The 18,994-nt window shown below is 34.3% G+C and overlaps 1 protein-coding gene across 1 annotated transcript in view; it reads left to right on the top strand.

Moving 5' to 3' along the window:
* NOVA1 (NOVA alternative splicing regulator 1) overlaps positions 1-18,994 on the top strand; it is a 130,296-nt gene that overhangs the window by 80,978 nt on the left and 30,324 nt on the right. Inside the window, exon 3 of the mRNA XM_085225141.1 lies at positions 15,372-15,538. Coding sequence (XP_085081267.1) covers positions 15,372-15,538 — 167 coding nt within the window. The remainder of the gene's footprint in view (positions 1-15,371; positions 15,539-18,994) is intronic.

Genomic DNA, 18,994 nt, shown 5'->3' with positions numbered 1-18,994 from the left:
CTGGTTTTCTTAATTTCTCTTGACCTGCTTATAATATAATGTATTAATATATGTAGTAAGAATAAGTGTTTTGTTAAGTCATAAACTTTGCTCTTCACACAGATACCCCCAACTCACAGCAAAGTAAGTGAAAATTGATCACTGTCATTAGCTGGCAGAAGCAAATTGTAAAGTTTTATTCTTTTAAAGTAATTTCATTTGATAGGAAAAGTCAGTTTTGTAAGCCAGCTTGTCTGATCCTTGATGATTGATTACATGCAGCATGGTAACTCTTTCTCTGAGCCAATTTAATTACTGATGTGAAGGAAAGTGAATGCATCAGTTACTGTACAAATGTAACTACTCTTAGAAACATGCCCCTAGAGTCTGAGGCACCTGAAGAAGCAAAATAGTCCTGTTTCATAATTTGATAGTAGTTGTTTCTTTGTCAGCATGCTTTACTGTTTTTATTTTCTTGGTTGGTTGGTTTTATTATTATTAGTTGTAGTTTTTTTCTGGGTAGATATTTGAAGGCTTTTAAACATACTGTTTTTTATGTACATATATCTACACTCTTCTCACACTAGCAAGGAAGCTCTGCAGTGAGCTTGATACTTACGCATTTGTGCTTCCAAAGAATGACGGTTCAATATACTATTTTGGTTTTCTTCAAGATATTTAGTATTAGAATTTTATTTTCTTATTTTTAATTGATATTTAGTAAGCACTAGCAACTTTATGGTTATTTTTAAAAAGAAATGTGCCAAGTTTTTCTAGGTAGAAAGGAATTTCGGTGGATAACTGACTAGTAACAACGTTGTATTGATGTTCCTTGTAAATATTTTTGCCTCAATTCATGAATCAGTATGGTTACTTCTCTTTCCATGATGCGATATTTCTCTTTATTAAATGTGGTTAGGTGTCAATATAATTTCAGAGAAATAACACTTTATAAACATGGACCGTATTATAAAAAGTAGCAGGTAATTAATTGATTATCCTAGGTATTTTTGGAGACTTTTGCCTTCTCAAAAGACGCTTGAATGGAAGAAAAAATCCTATTTTTGTAATGTTTTTAGTAAATTGATTTTTGTAAATCTAATTCAATAACAAGTTTTTGAAACGAGCTAGACAGCATATAACACCTGTGGCTCATCTCACCTGCTACCATCACTTATTCCTTCTCACCTGCTGCTACTGCCTGCTGTTAGTTGACTTTCAAAGGAAGCTAAGGTTGGTAGAATGCAATTAAAAGAAGCAAGTTTTGATTAATAGATGCCTAGTTACATTCTTTAGTTAAAAACTTACCTTATTTTATGAAATTTAGTCTTCATTTCTGAAAAAGCAGCTGGAAGCTTCCTGGAGCCTGGTTGTGAATGTACTTCTGAAAGAATGAACATCAAATTAATGAAAATGGGATCCTGTAAAAAGAAGAAAAACTGGACATTTTTTCTTTTCTCCTTTCATGCATTTTTTAATTATTTTTCTTCTGATTACAGCCCATAGTTGCAGAGCATTCAGTAGCAGTGGGTGGCAGTCATAAATCTGTATAGTAGATTTCTGTAGCCTGGCTGCCTGCTGGCACAATTACCAGCTTAAAATCAGCAACTTTACAATTTGAATGAGGCTTTTTACAAAACTCAGGATTTTAAGGAGATTCTTAGCATTTTTAACTTACTCCTCTCAAAGTCAAGAGGCTGTAGTATCTGAAAGCATCTGGTAATTTTTTTCTTTTAAACTGCATTTAAATAATACAGAGATTGTTTTTAGTAAGGTAACAAAGCAGCTATGTCGATATTCTAGGTTCTGTGCTTTTGGGGCAGCTGAAAGCACGCTGCCTGCATTTATTGATTGCATGTAATTTAAATCAGATAACTGCAGATATTAATAAGCTGTATATAATGCTGTTCATGTATGTACTTCAGAGTGAAGCAAACAGCTTTTTGTGTTTGTGCCATACCGGGCTAGAAGCATCTCCTTGTGCAAGTACTAAGATGGGAAGCAATTATCTACCATTCTTTCTTGCCACACTCAGTTTTTCTTCTGTAATGGCTGACAGTATACTACCTTCTCTATATTCTTTTCCTGTAGAAGTGTAAAATATGACAAGGGACCTCATGGGCTGGCAATTAACTCTGCTTTCCACCTGCCTCTTTCTATTTATGCATCATAATTGCAATTTGTGTTTTAACTTCTTCCTGTTATTTATGCAGCCAGATCTGAGTTTTGACTCAGTCAAAAGATCTGGAAAATCTAGTTTTCTTCATATAATTGTGTGATACGAGCAAACATTACTTGACACTTCGTCGAGTCCTTCTGGGGGGAAAGCAAGTAATAAAGGATTGCCATGAGGAGCTCTTGTTAATATAGATTTGTAGCAGAAAGTAAAATTATTTCTAAGAATATGTAGCTGAGTACTGCACTCACTATTTGAGGACAGTTGTTTCACACCATGCTTACAGAAAAAGAAATTCTCATCCTAGTTATGATGTAATTTGTTTAGAAGTCTTAGAGTGGTATTTTTAAGTAGTTGGCAGATAACTATATATGAATTTTATTTCAGTATGATTTTAGTAATCAATGTAGCAATCAATAGAGTATATTTCCGCAGAGATGATTGATTGAAGTATCCTTTAATTGCAGTCTTTAATTAGAATTGATGCCTCGCTATTCTAACTCTTGTGTATTACATTAACAATTGCAGAACTGGTTTACTTCCATTTAAATTCATTTAAATTTTGACACACGGGGGAGTTTTGTGGCTCAAATTCATATCCTTGTAAATGAAGGTGATTTGTTGATAGAAGTGATATGACACTACCTCTTGTTTACATGTGCAAACAACTCTTTCTAATCATGTCCTATCCAATTATATGTTTTAGGGAGATAAAGGAGCAATGGCAGGACTGTTAATATACTGTTTTGCCGCTTTATGTTCTTTTGTATTGTTAGGCCAGATTTCATATAGAATTGCAGTGGAATTTTGTAGTAGTAATTGCAAAAAATGCCTTGCTACAAAGACTTGAGATATTAACATTATCAAATATGTTCAAAAATCTTTCAAGCTCTTCATGCATTTTTTTTTTTTCTTTTTAGGCCATTCATATTAAAGATTGACAGGAACTCATTTTTTTACTTATAAAATACTTTGAGATATGTGTGTGTGTACACAGCCATGTTTATATAAAAATATTTCCTTCCCCATGGACAAAGGAAAACCTTAAAATCAGCATTTTTATTTTTGATTGCCCTACTTTCTTTTCCATATCCATTTGTTTAATAAAATTTCAATATCTAAAGAATATGATGTTCCTATTTTGGCACTTACTAAAACAAAACAGAAGAAAATGCTGTCTGAACAATGTGTAGTGCATTTGCAACAAGCTGTAGCTTACTCTGCCCTCCAAGTAACCTGTAAATTGAGATACTGTAGTTTTTATTAGCAAAGGTAGTGTTATCTTGCATACTGTAATAAACAGTGTAAATAGAAAAGTTAGTTCTGAATAATGGGCTGACTTCAGTAAGTGATATCTCTGGCTACACCAGAATGTGATTAGATTACAGATGAATTTTATGTTAAAGTATCTTTTATGTTAAAAAGTTAAAGAATGAGAACATTTCCCAGATTATAATATGAGCTCATTGGAGATTATTTTATCTATTCTAAAGATTTATCCTGCTGGATTCTCTGAGAGTTGGCTTTTTTGACTGTTGACTGTTCAGCCATACACCATTGCTTAGAACATATACCATAAATGTAACATTTGACTAGGAATTGACTTAGAAGATAGTCTTGAGTAATATGTGAAGAAATTTTGATAATTTCAATCTGAGATGCCCGTTCTTATTTCCTAGGAACTTTGTGTGTCATGCGTTGTGGACAGATATGCATTATGTAATTTAGTAAGGTTCAAACTTTATGCTCAGGAATTATGACTTCTTATTTTTACTAACACATGAAATCTCTGCACGTTAGAATTTCTAAGTCCTTCCATCTGTTATTAGTTAGATGTTGTTTGACAATTTCCCAAGTGAGCATCAGCATTGTAGTAATTTCCATGCTACTACTCCACCTTGCAGTGAGTGACTGCATCAGAGAAAAGTCTTGAAGGAGTTTCCAGAGAATATGGTGTCAATGCAATTCTAACAGGTCGCAATGATAAAACAAAATTAGCATCACTGACAGGATTCTACAGCAGACTGACTTCTATAGATCAGTCTACAGAACATGTGACATTTGCAATTTGTCATCATAATATTAGTAAAAATAAAACAGCAGAGCTTTAGGTTTTATGTACATATGCTTTCGCATGCACATTGTGTCAAGACAGAACAAAGCTGAAGCACAACACTCGAACTTACATTTTCTTCAGGATACATGCCATACAAAACAGTCTTAAATATCATGAGCAATACCTGCTGTATGGGAACTGCTGAATCACAGCCTGAACCTCTGATTGATCACCTGAGGTGAGCAGTGAGTCAGCCACAGGAGCACAGGTGAAGGCAATTCATCTTTGCTGCCAGAAGAGGTGGAGCCTGGCTCCACCTCTCCTAGACCCATTTAAGAGCTACCAGTGGGGAAGGATTTCTTCTGGAGATCCCTCCTCTGGAGTTTTGCAGCAAGCCCAGGATGCAGGTAAGCATTCTATCTAATCTCTTTTTGTTATTGTAACTGGCTTAGCCAAACTCTCTGGTTTATTTCATAATTTTAACATCTCTATATTCACTGATTATACACCTGCCCACGCATAATGCAACAAAATATTGTTCAGCCTTAATAAATTTTTAGTGGAGAGGTTCATAGTCTTTAATCTCTCTTGGAGGTATTCAGCACATAATGCTGTCTTTGTAATTGTAAATCATCTTTGATTTTATCTATATTTTACTTACTAAGCAGAACTAGAGGTTTATCCCTGAGGTTTTTCAAATCTTTCCACATTCATTTGCATTGTACATCTGGTGTTACCAAAGAAATTACCTAGGGTGTCTGCAAGGAAAAGGTGAAACTGCATTTGAAGGAAGCTTCTGTTTGCTTTGAAAGCTGCATGATTTTTTTTTAATTCAAGTTCATAAAGACAATTTCTGTAGAGTCTTGTGTCACTGGCTAGATCTATATACAAAGGAGATTAGAGCTCCTTCTCTGGAAGAAAATCACAAAAACTGTGCTTTTATGTCTTTTGGGAGTCTTGCTCTCCTTTACCATTTGTCTTCTGAGGGTATAATTTTTAATTTTATTTTTTTTTACTGAAGTGAAAACTTTCAGGAAAGGAGAAAGGAAACGAACAAAATCTGCTTCTTGACTCAGCTTCTGGGTGTCTGCGGAGAACTGATATCTTGTTTACTGTCAACTTGAAAATAAACTTCTTTTTTTGTATGTTTGTGCTCAGAACAAAACATTAAGGAACTACTAGGAGTTATACACTGTAGTTTCTTCTCACAAAGGGAAATTTCCTCTTTTTACCAAAAAAGAAAACCATAATGTGTGATAGTGTGATCATACCTCTGTCATGTATTTGTAAATATTTTAACTGATAATAATTGATTGTCCTGACACTTCGCAATACAAGCTTACTTGCCAAGCTTTTTAGGATCTTACCTAACTGCAAATGCAAAAATTGAGCATTGGCAGTATCTTAGAGGATTTTTGGTCTCTCTCATGGTCAGCCATTTGCACCCTGGATACTGTCCCAGTCATCTAAAAAGATGATAATAATTAAAAGCAGGAACTTATAGATGCCAACACATGGAATCCATTTTTCACTGATACAATGCTATACTTTCAACAGTGATGAGACCTGTAGATTTCACATATTGAGAAAAACTGCATTCTTCATCTGTATTTTTATTTGAAGGCATTTCTATAATGAATAAGAAATACTACTTTATAATTGTGGTTTGATTCACTGATGGAAGTTTTATTTAAATAAATTCTGTTAGCAGTGTTTAGTTGCAGATGAGCCAGTGTAGAATGAAATTTATAATGCCATCTGCAAAAGACTCTTGACTGGGTCATGGTTGATGATATCTTCTAATTATGTATGTGAAGAGCAAACATTACAATAATAATCAAATACTGATACATAATCTGCAATGCTAACCTGGTGCAAACTCAGGTGAAATATTATGTGTAATTGTCTTGGTTTTATTTTAAACTTGGAGGAAAGTTAATGAGTAAAAGTATTTCTAATAAAAAGTAGCACTGATTCTATTATAATTTAATCATTTTAAAAGTTCAGGAAAGTGGCTTTTCAAATTTAATTTTACAACTTCTGTAGCTGTGATGATTGCTTATAAATGAACAGCTGCATCTTCATTGCCACAGGCTTAAATTAAAGTCCCAAAGTCTCAGAGGTTTTGAATTCCATAGCATGTTACAAGAAACCTCCAAATATAAAAGTCTGATATTCTGAGACTGGGCACAATTCATGCAATATTCATGATTGGCAATGCAAACACAATACAACCTTGCACCAACTGCTGCAGTGAAAACCACAGTAGAAGTTAAAATGTAAAGGAAAAAAAAACAATTTCCTGTAATTATGGCAGGAATGTGGCTATTATATTCTTATTTTCTATTTCAAAACTTAATTTTTAGGTGAAATTGCATTCTTTTTGTTTCTTAGAGTTTACTAACTCAAGTAGCCCACATTATTTAAGATGATGTTTTATTCCTCATTTTTCTTCAGTTTGATGTTTTATAGATGAAAAGCTTAACGTGAGCCAGCAGAGTGCCCTTGCAGCTTGGAAAGCAAGTGGTATCCTGGGCTCCATCAGAAGAGGGGTGGCCAGCAGGAACAGGGAGGTGACTGTCCCCCTCTGCTCTGCTCTTCTGAGGCTCCATCTGGAATACTGTGTCCAGGTCTGGAGCCCCCAGTACAAAAAAGGGAGCTGCGGAGGGTCCAGAGGAGGGCCACAAAGATGATCAGGGGACTGGAGCACCTCCCCTACAAAGACAGGCTGAGGGAGCTGCAGCCTTTCAATACCTAAAGGGAGCCTACAGGAGGGGAATCAACTCTTTGAAAGGGCAGATAACAGCAGGACAAGGGGAAACGGTTATAAGTTGAGGGAAGAAAGATTAAGGTTGGATGTCAGGGGGAGTTCTTTACAGAGAGAGTGGTGAGGTGCTGCAACAGGCTGCCCAAAGAGGTTGTGGATGCCTCATTCCTGGAGGTGTTCAAGGCCAGATTTGATTGTGCCCTGAGCAGCCTGCTCTAGTATTAAATGGGAAGGTTGGAGATTCATGATCCTTGAGGTCCCTTCCAACCTTAGCCATTCTGTGATTCTGTGATGTTGACTTATTATTCCATGTTACTTCTTCCTTTTGAACGTGTATAAATATCTTCATTACTACTAGTTCTACTTACATTATTTGAGTCAGAAATGTATTTTTCACATGGCAGCATTCTTTCTAGAATGAAAATATACATCCTATGCATCCTTTTCTCATATTTCTGGATTGGAACGTGGAGTAATTTGTATGCTACAGCCTTTGCTACAACTATGATTGCTATACCTTTCTCTATGCTTTATCCTGTTTAAAAAATATATCTTTACATGCTCACTTTCTGGTTTTTTACTTAAAATATATTTAAAATATACATGCAATAAACAAGTATATTCATAGTGTACAAGTATTAGGAATTTTTCTCTAGAATTAGAATAATTTCTAAGCTTAGTATAGCTCTTTTACCTGGAATATGTTATTTGCTTCTTCTGAGCAGATGGATAGTAATGAGTGTATTAGGTATTTCGATTTCTTGAGCATCTGGACTTATCTAAAAAAATTTCCCACAATTTTTCACAGACTTTTAAACTATGAAACCTGAGGAATTATTTTTTGGAGAAAAACTTTCTTGATGATTTGAACTGTTATCACTTTGAATTATCAGATGCATCGCTTCCTACAACTTAAAGTATGTTTTACTGCTTAAATGGAAGTGGGCTTTTTTCTTTCAGTAAATACATGTGTATGAGGCACTATTAACAAAGGTTTACATTACTATAACGTAGCATAGAGGCCTTAAGTGCCAACTGAACATAGCTTTGCATGAAAAAATATTCTTGTGCTTTTGTTCTTATCAAAGTTCATTTCAGATACCTCGAAGAACACATTTTTTTAATATCTATATATATTCTATTGAATTACAAAAATTAGGTCAAATCCTTTTTTCTTCCATCAAATTTGATCTTATGGGAATATTTTGTGTGCTTAAATTTTAATGATTTTGGCAGCTTTCTTTTTCTGAGAGACCTTTGCATTTTCATCAATCTTAGATGCATTTTATTAATTTGAATTTATTTATTTAGATGAGTAGTGTTTACTGGTTGGGTAAAAAAAATATTAACAGCAAAATTCTTGGAATCTTAGTAATCTTACAAGTATATTAATAAGCAACCTATTATCACCTTATTAGAAAATAGATATAAGAAACATAATGACAAGCCCATTTCATTTTGAAAAATAGCTTATATGAACTATTTATCAACAACTGTTGGAATGAAAAAAGGAAACAAATTAGATTTCACCATTTGCAGAGAATATAACTTGAGGACCATAAGTCAACTGCTTTGTTGTTGTTGTTTTTAATTGATGCCTCATTTTTAATAGCAACAAATATTTTTCATTCTGTTTAGGTTTTGTATCTTTCTATTCTACTTGTTTTCATTATTTTATTCTATACAAATTGTGTTCACTTTCTGATTGAAACTGAATCTTAGAAAAAAAAACATTCTTTACCCCATGCTAACTACTTTTGCTATTACATATTTTGATCAAAACATTACTGGTGGTTTTTTTCATTCGTGTGGAAAATTTTATGATGGAATTAGATGGGTGTTGATTTTGTCTGTTTGAGCAGTAGTACGTTTATTGTAGACAGTTTTATAAATAACATATTAAGTCAACAATTCCCCCAAACATATTGAACAAAAAGTATGAAAGTTGCTCTAAAAGTTATGCTTCCTGTTTTATTTTGCTGGCCTGTGATGTCAGGTCAGAAGTGGATGCTGGTGGTGTGGCAGCACAAAATGAACCCTCCTGCCAGTATTCAGTTACATGTTGTTGCCATCTAACAGATGACAGCAGAGAGGCAGTCTGACACAATGATGCCTGACATGGAACTGTGTATGAAGCAAAGATGTATAACTGAATTCCTCCATGCAGAAAAAAATTGCACCCATTGATATTCATTGACGCTTGCTGAATGTTGATGGAGACCAAACAGTGAATGTGAGCACAGTGAGGTGATGGGTGGTGCATTTCAGCAGTGATGACAATGATGTTAAAGCCATGTTCCGGACAACCATGCACAGCTATCACACCACAAAATGAAGAGTGTCTTGATCATCTCATCCACACAAACTGGCAGCTTGGAACATTGTAAGGAGATGAATATCAGCTTCAATGTGTTGGAAATAATGGTGGCAGCATTGGAATATTGCGAAGTTTACACCAGGTGGGTTCCAGAAAGGATCAGAAAGAACACCATATACAGGTTTGTCAGGACCTTCTGGATCAATGCAAAGCTGAATGTCATGCATTCACATTCAATACTGGTGATGAAATGCGGTGTCATCACTAGGATTCGAGTCAAAACAACAATTCATGGAGTGGTGATACGAGAATCTCCCAGTGAAGAATAAGCTCAAGAAAAAACCCTCAGCTGGTGAAGTGATGTCTTTGGAAATAGGAAAGGAGTGATGCTTCTGGATTTCCTGGAACTCTGTCTGCTACATTGCACCACTGTCTGAGCTGAAGGCTCAAAATTCTAGTCAGGCGAGAGAAGATGACGACGATCTTTTCTTGCAACACGGTAATCCCAGGCTGTATACCAGTTTGAAGTCTGTGGAGCACATTACCGATCTTGTCTGTCCTACCACACCCACCATACAGTCTGGATTTCACACTTCCTGACTTTCATCTATTTGGGCTGACGAAAGAAAATGTTATCATATGACACGTGACCATGTTATATGTTGATGATGAAATCAACGATGTCGTCATAGCAATTTTGAAACAGTGGGTCGTTCCCTCTAGTACAGACTTTTACATGCACAGCATGCAGGTCTTGTTCATCACTGGCAAAAATGCATTGCTAATGGTGATGGCTATGTTTAAAAATAGTATCTTGTAGCTGAGAATTTGTTGTATTATATTGTGCTCTTTGTAGCTGTTGTAGTTTCTATATAAATAAATAGGAGGCCTTACTTTCAGATAAACCAATGTATAGTGTTTCTGTCAATAGTTTGCAATCCTTTCCAATTGTTAAGCTTTTTTTTTAGAAATTTGTATTTCGTTCATTTGCACGCACATTTTCTGATTGTTTTTCATTTAAGTAACAATCCTACGTAAAATCATAGCAATAAAAATCCCTGACCTTTTCTTGATTTGGGTGAATTAATGAGCTTTTGCAAGTGAAATCTACAATTTTTTTTTAATAAAATAATCTTAAACAGAGGAAAGTAGTTAGACAGTTAACAAGGATTACAACAGTGTAATAACTATCAGTAATTCCTTATCTCTGTTTGTATAATTTAATGTTTTGGAAATTAGCATGAAATCCTTAGCTGATAGCCAACAAAACATTTTGTATAGAAGGACTGTTTGCTTTCAAGATGTCTCTCCGTTTTCTGAAAGCCCTTGTCAATTGTGTGGTGTTTTTGTTTTTTAATTCTATGATCTTTTTAGTTTCTTACATTTCTTTCTGGCAGGGGAATAATAGTCTCTGAGTTCATACTAATAAGTACATCAAACCCAGATTCATGTAATTCACTCGTGACCTGAGCGCAATGTACTCTGAACTTGAAGTTTTCATATAGATATGAAAACTCAGATGCTGAGAAGCAGTTTTCATCTTGATTCATTTCAATATCTAAATTGTACTTAAGAAGGTAACTTTCAATACATATAAAATAAATAGTATGTGAATATTAATGTGTACATGCACGTATGTTCATGGCTAGCCACATTTATCTAGATGCAACCATATATATGCAAACTGAGTAACTCAAGCTATCATCTTGCTGTGTTATGTACTTTGAGAAAAAGCTAAAAGGAAGTTGCGGAGACTTGTACACTTACTAAGACAGCTGGTTTATTTTGAACTCATAGCAGTGTATCTAAGAGTCTGTCTTGTTTCAGCATTGCTATGTAGATTAAAATTTTATCGTTTTATTTTGACAAGCATTTATTTTGACATATCTCCTGACTGTGTTGCCTCACACTGATGCTCTTGTTCGAGTGTAGTGTTCTGTCCCAGTTTTGTGGTGGTGAAGTTAGAAATCACACTGGGGCATTCTCTTACACCCCACTGAAAGTGGAGTTGAGCACAGTGGGCTCCTTTTCCTGTCATAAATCTGCATGAAGCCCTGGGAAAGGATTGACTTTGGGATCTACAGTTGAGTAAAATAGCCTTCTCTGAAATCTAATTAGCTAACCATTTTGGCCACACTGGTGTGCTTCATGTGATCAGTATGGGCTCAGCAGTCACCTGTTTCTGCTGAGGCTTCCTGTGAGCATCACGACACCTGATAAGAAAATACTGGAAGACTGATATTTCTAATGTTCACTTTTCCAGATTTTAGCAAATCACATTGTTTGCACTTGGTTAACATCACATGTTTCAAGAAACAGACCACTATTCATACATGTTTCAACTTTTTTATTAGACGTTTGACTGATGTGGAGTATCAGCTGCAGAAAACATTAATAGTTAGAATTTCAGAAGGTGTAATTGCAGGTGAAACAGTAAAGGGATCTGTTTATCTCTGTTAAAGAAGAATGGAGCATTAGTTAAGTGAAATGCCTCTAGTCAATAATCTGCATCTAAGTTAAGTATGCCCTAGTTTTATGAAAGAGACATAAAGAAGATTCCTACAGGCCATACTTATTTCTTTTTGATTTCACAGATTACTTCAATTAGATTTTTCTTATTGATTCTGTTATTTTAATTACTTTATCAGGCAATATTAAGTTTCAGTTTCTAATTTGGTATGTGCTTTGTGTAAACAGTTCCCAAATTATTTTGTCTGGATCAAAATGAATGCAGAACATGAATGTGTTAGTATTGCTGCCAGCCCTTGTTGCCTCTTCTAGTCAGGGAAGTCTATTAGCACATCAAGGCTTGTGTTTAGAAAAATGTCTTTCTGTGATGGAGATGGGAATGAGCTCTCAACTAATAATAATTAGAGCTGCCTCAAGAACTGAGAATACAAGTACAGCAAAGAAAAAATTATTGATGGAGAAGAGTGCCTTCTTGAGCTTTCTTTGACATTTTGCACATATGTGACTTGTAACTTGTTACATTTAAGGATATGTGCATTTTGCCACTTATCTGATAAAAGTCTCTTACATCTCTTAAAAGTACAAAATATTACTAATGTATTTCAATAAAACACATTTTTCATGTCTGGTTTTATTTACTGAGATTTTATGTCCCCGTCACTGACTGAGGAAATGTTATATACAAGGAAGAATTTTTATGTTAAGAACATTTCTGGCAATTTACAAAAGACTGTTTATTTTATATTGCGATAGTAATTGTGTCAAGGCACAATCATATTTTACAAAATTTTGTGAAGTCAGTAACAGGCTGAAACATTTCCTAGCTCTGTTAAAACCCCACTGTACAGGCCTTTTGATCATTGGTCAGAAAAATAAATGCGTGGATGCTAAGGTTAGTAGACAGTTGTACTGTGATTTATCAAATAAAAACCTTAATGCATTTCAGTTGATGAGAGATTGTAACTTAGCCTTTCCATTAGTTATTCTTAGCTGTGGCTCCTCTGTCAGGTTTTCCCTTTCACTGTCAAATTGGCATGGTACACTGGAAAAGTATAAGAAGATATAATTAGTAGATGCATTGGAGGTACCTTGTGCTGGAAGTGCATTGGGCTCTTTAAGATTGATTCAAAAGCCCAATAAAAAATATACAGAAGCACAGAAAAGCCAGACATTCATTTCTGAAAGGTTCAGTATCTTTCCCAAAATACTTCTACTTAGCCTCACAAAATACAGAAGCAAATTCTACTTTTTAATGAATATTTCTGTGAATGCAGTAGAACTTTCACTTATTGAATCAGAACTTTGAAGGAAGAACTTAAATCTTAATAGTACCTAGTATAGATAGGTGTATGCCTGTTAGAAATACAAGTAACAATGCAGGTGTCAAATTTCTTAGCTTCTTTTATCATATTGCATCCTGCATTTATTTTAATGTTTGTTTTAAAAATTGTATCAGTTGTATAATAAGTAATTAATCTCCTCAGATGAGAAGCTTGTTTTTTGAGAGTTTGAAGTTTCACAACTGCATTTAAAATGAATATTATAGGAGGTAGTTGTGAAAGGATGTTTGCCAGAAGCAAAGTTCTAGGTAGGTAAAGGAGTCAGAAGGAAAATGAATGATGAAAGTTAATGCAAGCTTTTAAGCTCTTAGGCATACCTAACTTAAGTGAGTATCAAACCAGGATTTGTTTATTTACTTTTAAGGTTGATGTCTGCTAATGATTACCTATTCCCTCCCCACTGGAACTGTGGAGAGTATTTTTTCTAATTCAATACCTGTTTTCATATTCAAAAGTTAGGATCTATAAATTGCCTCCTAAAAGCAAACAAACAAAAACCTGGTTCAAACTCCCTTTTTCTGTGTTTGTTTTATAAATATATTTTTGGTGAGCATAAATAACTGGCAGGTGATGATCCCCAAATCTGCATTTATTAGTTTTCCATGGAAAAACTGTTCTTGACTTGTATATGTTTTATTTCATCATATATTTAAAAAGAAATTAATCATATATGGCAACTCTGATTTTATGTGTAAATTATTTTAAAAATATTTTATATTGGTAAAGTCTGCACACAAAAAAAAAATCTATAAAGACACATTTGGTAGCTTGTTTTTCAAGCTTTAAGTGTTTCAAGAATGGGATTTGTAATTTTAATACAAATTTTGAAGATGATATGAAGAAGTATTGCTGGCTGAGTTGTTCTTTTTTTCATAGAAACTTGCAGTGGGCTTGTTAAATGTCTTAAAGTAATAAATAATCTAATGGTTTCCTTTAGACAGTAATTGAGACTAGAAGTTTTTTAAATGACAGATCTTACCAACTTCTGTGATTTGTAGGCTTATTTTTTGTTATGCAGGTTGGTCACATATCTGATAGTTTTTCTTGTGTGACTCTTGCAAATGATTGTACACTGTTATCTGAGTGAAAAACCTTATATGAAAGACTTACATGAGGGAATATGACAACATTGCTTCAAAAGATTAAAGCATTTCCCAGCTGTGTGTGTGTGAACAATTTTTTCAGACCCCTATTCTTTTTGACTTTTTTTCATTTATTTCTTTAAAAATTGTAAGACCTAACCTTCAAAGAAAGTGGACTGCTATAACAACATGTTTTGAAGCTGTATCTTACTCTATGTGCAGTGTGCATTTGCACAATTCTCTTTCTTCATGAAGCAGTGATGTCCGTTTACTGCTTTCTGGTTTATGCATATTAGAATGCAGTATGTTTCGACTAAGTACTATGATTAAATGTGTGCACTATGTTGCGTGCTCTAAAATAACACAGACAGTAGCATACCTTCTAGTCACTTACTGCCAAGTCCAATGAAATTCCTGTTTAGCAGTGGCTGTTCTTTCACATGTTTTGACAGCAGTCATCCTTGTTAAGTGCTTTTCACATCAGACTCCAGTAGCTTGGATGTAACCTGATCTGTGTTTGGTTTCAGTGTGTTGTCTGCTGACCTAGAGAACACTTGCATTGATCAATCCACATCACATCTCATCGTTTAGGAGACAATTAATGCTGCAGTGTAAAGACTCCCTAGAGCATTTTCTTAGAGCTGGATTGCTTTACATAAAAACCACAGAAGTTGTTTCTGAAGGGAGGCAGAATCCACGTAGAAAAGTAGGAATCAAGAAAGCTTACGTGCAGGAAACAAGCTTCATTTACAGTGGTCACTTCCACTTATGTCATTCAAACTCCCTTCTTTATTACTGTTATTTGGGGAAAAAAATAGAATCGTATTATGAAGATGATGTATTGAAAAACTGTTATAACTTGTCACATAAATATTCTGAATTTTTTGCTATATATTGACAAATGTACTGACACAGATGTAGTATACTGCTCAGAATGTAATCAGTTGATCAGTAATCAGTTTTTTGAGTTGGTTACAAATTGTCTTTTATCCAGACTGGATTGGGAAGTTTCGTGTTTATGGAGTCTACATAAATATGAGTTGCTTAAAACATTTTAAGATACTTAATGAGATACTGCTAGCTGTTTTTTTAAGGCTGCTTTTGAGCACCATCTTTATGACATAATTCAAGTGATTTGTGAGTTCTGACAAATCCATTTTATCGTGGTCAACTTTTTTCTTTCAGGTACTACAGAGCGGGTGTGTCTGATCCAGGGAACAGTTGAAGCACTAAATGCAGTTCATGGCTTCATTGCAGAGAAGATTCGAGAAATGCCTCAAAATGTGGCCAAGACAGAGCCTGTCAGCATCCTACAGCCTCAGACCACTGTCAATCCAGACCGCATCAAACAAGTGAGTTTTTGGTTGGGAATAGAGAGTCACATCAACTCCTTAGAATTAGCTTCCTTTTTCAGAAGCTTTAAAATTTTAAGGCGGCAAGGGGTGAACATAATATGTTCCTTCAGAAAATGTTATTTCTCTTTTTAGTAATTTACTAAATTAGTAGTCCTCTTCTTTTTTATGCTTGTATGTTCCAAGTTTCCCAGCAGTTCTTTTAGTGTCTTACAAATTTCAGACTAAAAGGGGTTTCTTTCATAAACTCTTCTCTACTGTATAAGGCAATAACACGCATCTAGGTTTTAGTTAAAAAGGATTGCTAAAGTTTAAAAATATAAGCCTCTTGTAAATCTTTAGAGAATTAAAAGAATTTTTACTATTTTTATGTATCTTAAATAAAGCAAAAAGAAACCCAAAAATGTTAATTGTATTTTAGAGCTTTTAATAGATACTTAAAAATCTTACATGTGAGAATTTGAAAATATAAAGATAACTTATTTGGGATGTTATCTACTACTCATTTTCTGTTATTTTTGGCACCTTTTTGCCTTTTTTATATTGTCTTATTTCAGTATCTATAAGGCGTGCAAAATATTTTTTCAAGACATCATTGGATTAGTGTTTTCTCTAGTTCATTGTAATTTCCAAAACAATTCTAATTTTAAAGAAATCATTTTCTATAAGAAGAATGTGGAATTTGTCATATAGAATTTTAAATAAATTATTTTCCAGTTTCTTGAATAAGAAAAAGATGAAGAAGGAAATAAGTGAACGCTAGTTTCTTACCTTTCCTACGTAGGATAAGTTTGTTTGGTCCTCTACACTAGCAAGATTCAATGTCCTATTAAGTAATTTGGTAACTGTCTGCAATTACTTTACTTTCTATGTAATGCCATACACAGAACGTATAAATGAAGGTGTGGTAAATGAACATACTGGTTTAAATAGATAAAACTGTGCCAAGCCATTGTATATGATTTCTAATTATTACTACTATTTTCTTTACATGCTATACTTTTGCATTAAAAAAACAAAACCAAACAAAAAAACCCTCTAGGTAATTTCTAAGAAAATATTAAAATGAAAAGCCTCAATTTTTAGAATTAGTTTCTCAGTTATTAGACATGAAAGTGATTGTGCCTGAGGTGGAGAGGAGAGGAAGAGAGAGAAACCTGAAGAGCAGATCTGTGCTTTAAATGTCTTTTCATACTGTAGAATGTTAGATTTTATGCCATTACCTCTTAACCCAGTGGGAAATGAATTTTATTTATTGCAGTAGAAAGTGCTTTTCCACTTTGCAATGTAAGTGAAACTCTTTTCAAGTCACTACTGAGAAACTACAGAGCTGCATAATAATATTCCTTAATACTTCCTGTCTTGTTTCTCAATTTGATGTAGTTTTTCCACACAGAAGCTGAGGAGGAAAGAGTTCTAAAGAAAACTTACTTGTGAAGTTGGTGGTGGTGTGGTTAGTTCTCATTGTGTTTTTGGTTTTTTTTTCCTTTTTTTTTTTTTTTTTTTTTTTTGGAGGGGGGTTCATTTTTGTTTATTTACTTTTATTCATTTGATTCCATGCTTGGAACGTTAAATTCTGGAGTGATGGTTTAGATATTAGAGCTGCTACCACTGAAGTTTAGACACAGGCTGAATACAATGTATTTCTACATGATTCTAGTATGATTTTTCTGGCTCCACATTTTATAATTTAAACGTATCGCCTGTGCACATACAGGTGAACACCTGTCTATCATTTGCAGATATGCTTGTTCATATGTTGAACAGTTTCAACTATGTAAAGTTAATTGTTTAATTTTGTTTTAAGGAAGTTACATCTGTTCATGATAATTTCATAATATATAAATATTGACAGTGTAAGTCTAATTCTGTTTTATTGTTTGTTGTTTTTTTTTTGTTTATTTGTTTTGTTTTTTTTCCAAGATTTGAAATCATTAGCTTAGCTGTTAGATAGAGTTTAAATGAAGTATACTCCACTGTCAGAATGTCGACTGTCTTAATGAAATAGAAATTACTTCTATTTAAGAAATTTAAAAGGGTATTTTATAATGGATAATCATGATCTGGAACTTCTGTGCACAGACAGGGCACAATTTTATACACTATCCTGATCATTCTGGTCATTATTAACATGTGAAAAACAAGCCCTATGAATTACAGCTTTTTCTTTTACACAAGCTTTTTATGTGTTTTTTACTCTCTTAGAGAATTACCCACAAACTTTGTCATTCACGTATCCTGAAGTATAATCTTGTAAGCTGAGGAAAGTAGCTTTAGCATTTGAGGTTGAGATTAGATTTGAAATTATAAATTTTGCCTTCACTTGGAGGTCTTAGAGATATTTCAGTTGATTTTGTCTCAAGCAAATAAACAAGAAGAAAAAAAACAACAGGGCTGTTGTCCCTTATGAATGAAGGTGCTAGTAGCTTGAGGCTTTGCAATATCACCCATGTCTATAGGAACATATAGCTCTCATTTCTCATTGTGGACTTCTCTACAGATAAGAAGCAAGCAAAGTAAGGAGATGTATGTATGATTTCAGTTAAGAATGTCAGTAGGTAAACTGTTTGCTGCCTCTCTCAAGTTTCAGAACTTTCTGTCTTCTGGAAGGTGCAGGCAGGCAATGAGGCCAAGCATGGCTTGGCTTTTATTTATACAAATCAAGTTGCAATCCAAATGTTCCATTCTCTCTAACTTCTACTTTTTCGTTGTTGGAATCCTCACAGGCAAGTCTGTCTGATTCAGTTTGAGCCTTCTCCACAGTATTTTTTCTAATCTTCTGACCCTGTAGACTTACTGGTAGATACCAAGTAGGTCTGTACCCTGAACTCTGATCAATATTTAACTGATTACTGTTCATATCTATTACTTCTATGAAATGTAGATAGCCTCTTCATAGCTGTCAAATATCTGTAGCTTCTGTTCAACAATAACCGACTCTGTTCGTTTATTTCCTAGAAACTGCTATGAGGATCTAATCTCTCCAATAGAGGAAGTATCATACCAGCTTTATACTACCATGTTATAACCCAGGAGAACAGAATGCAGTTTTCATAAAATACTCAGGAGACTGAGCTGTTTTGGCTTCTCAATTAGCTCACAGAGCTTTACATTTGACCTCTAAACTAATAGCAGCTACTATAAAGAGTGGGAGAAAAGTCTATAGTGTCTTAACCCATCACCTTATTCAGAAACCGTTGAAGCTTCTTTACATTATGACAGAATTTTCCTTCCAGCTATGCAGTTATTTTATAGATAAAAGTGTTTTAGCAGCCTACCCAGAAAGCATATGGAACTGCAGTTTGCTATTGCAGAGGTTAGCATTATACGTAAGGAAGAGCACGTGATCTTGTAGTGAACTCTGCTATAACGAAGAGTTTATCCTGACTGGCCTTCTGAGATCCCTTCCAACCAGAATCACGCTTTGATTCTATGAAGTCTTTAGTTATCACAACG

The sequence above is a fragment of the Meleagris gallopavo genome, chromosome 5, assembly GCF_905368555.1.
Source record: "Meleagris gallopavo chromosome 5, MGAL_WU_HG_1.1, whole genome shotgun sequence".
NCBI lineage: Eukaryota > Metazoa > Chordata > Aves > Galliformes > Phasianidae > Meleagris > Meleagris gallopavo.
Note: the sequence above shows the minus strand (reverse complement) of the source record. Positions and strands in the feature narration are given on the sequence as shown.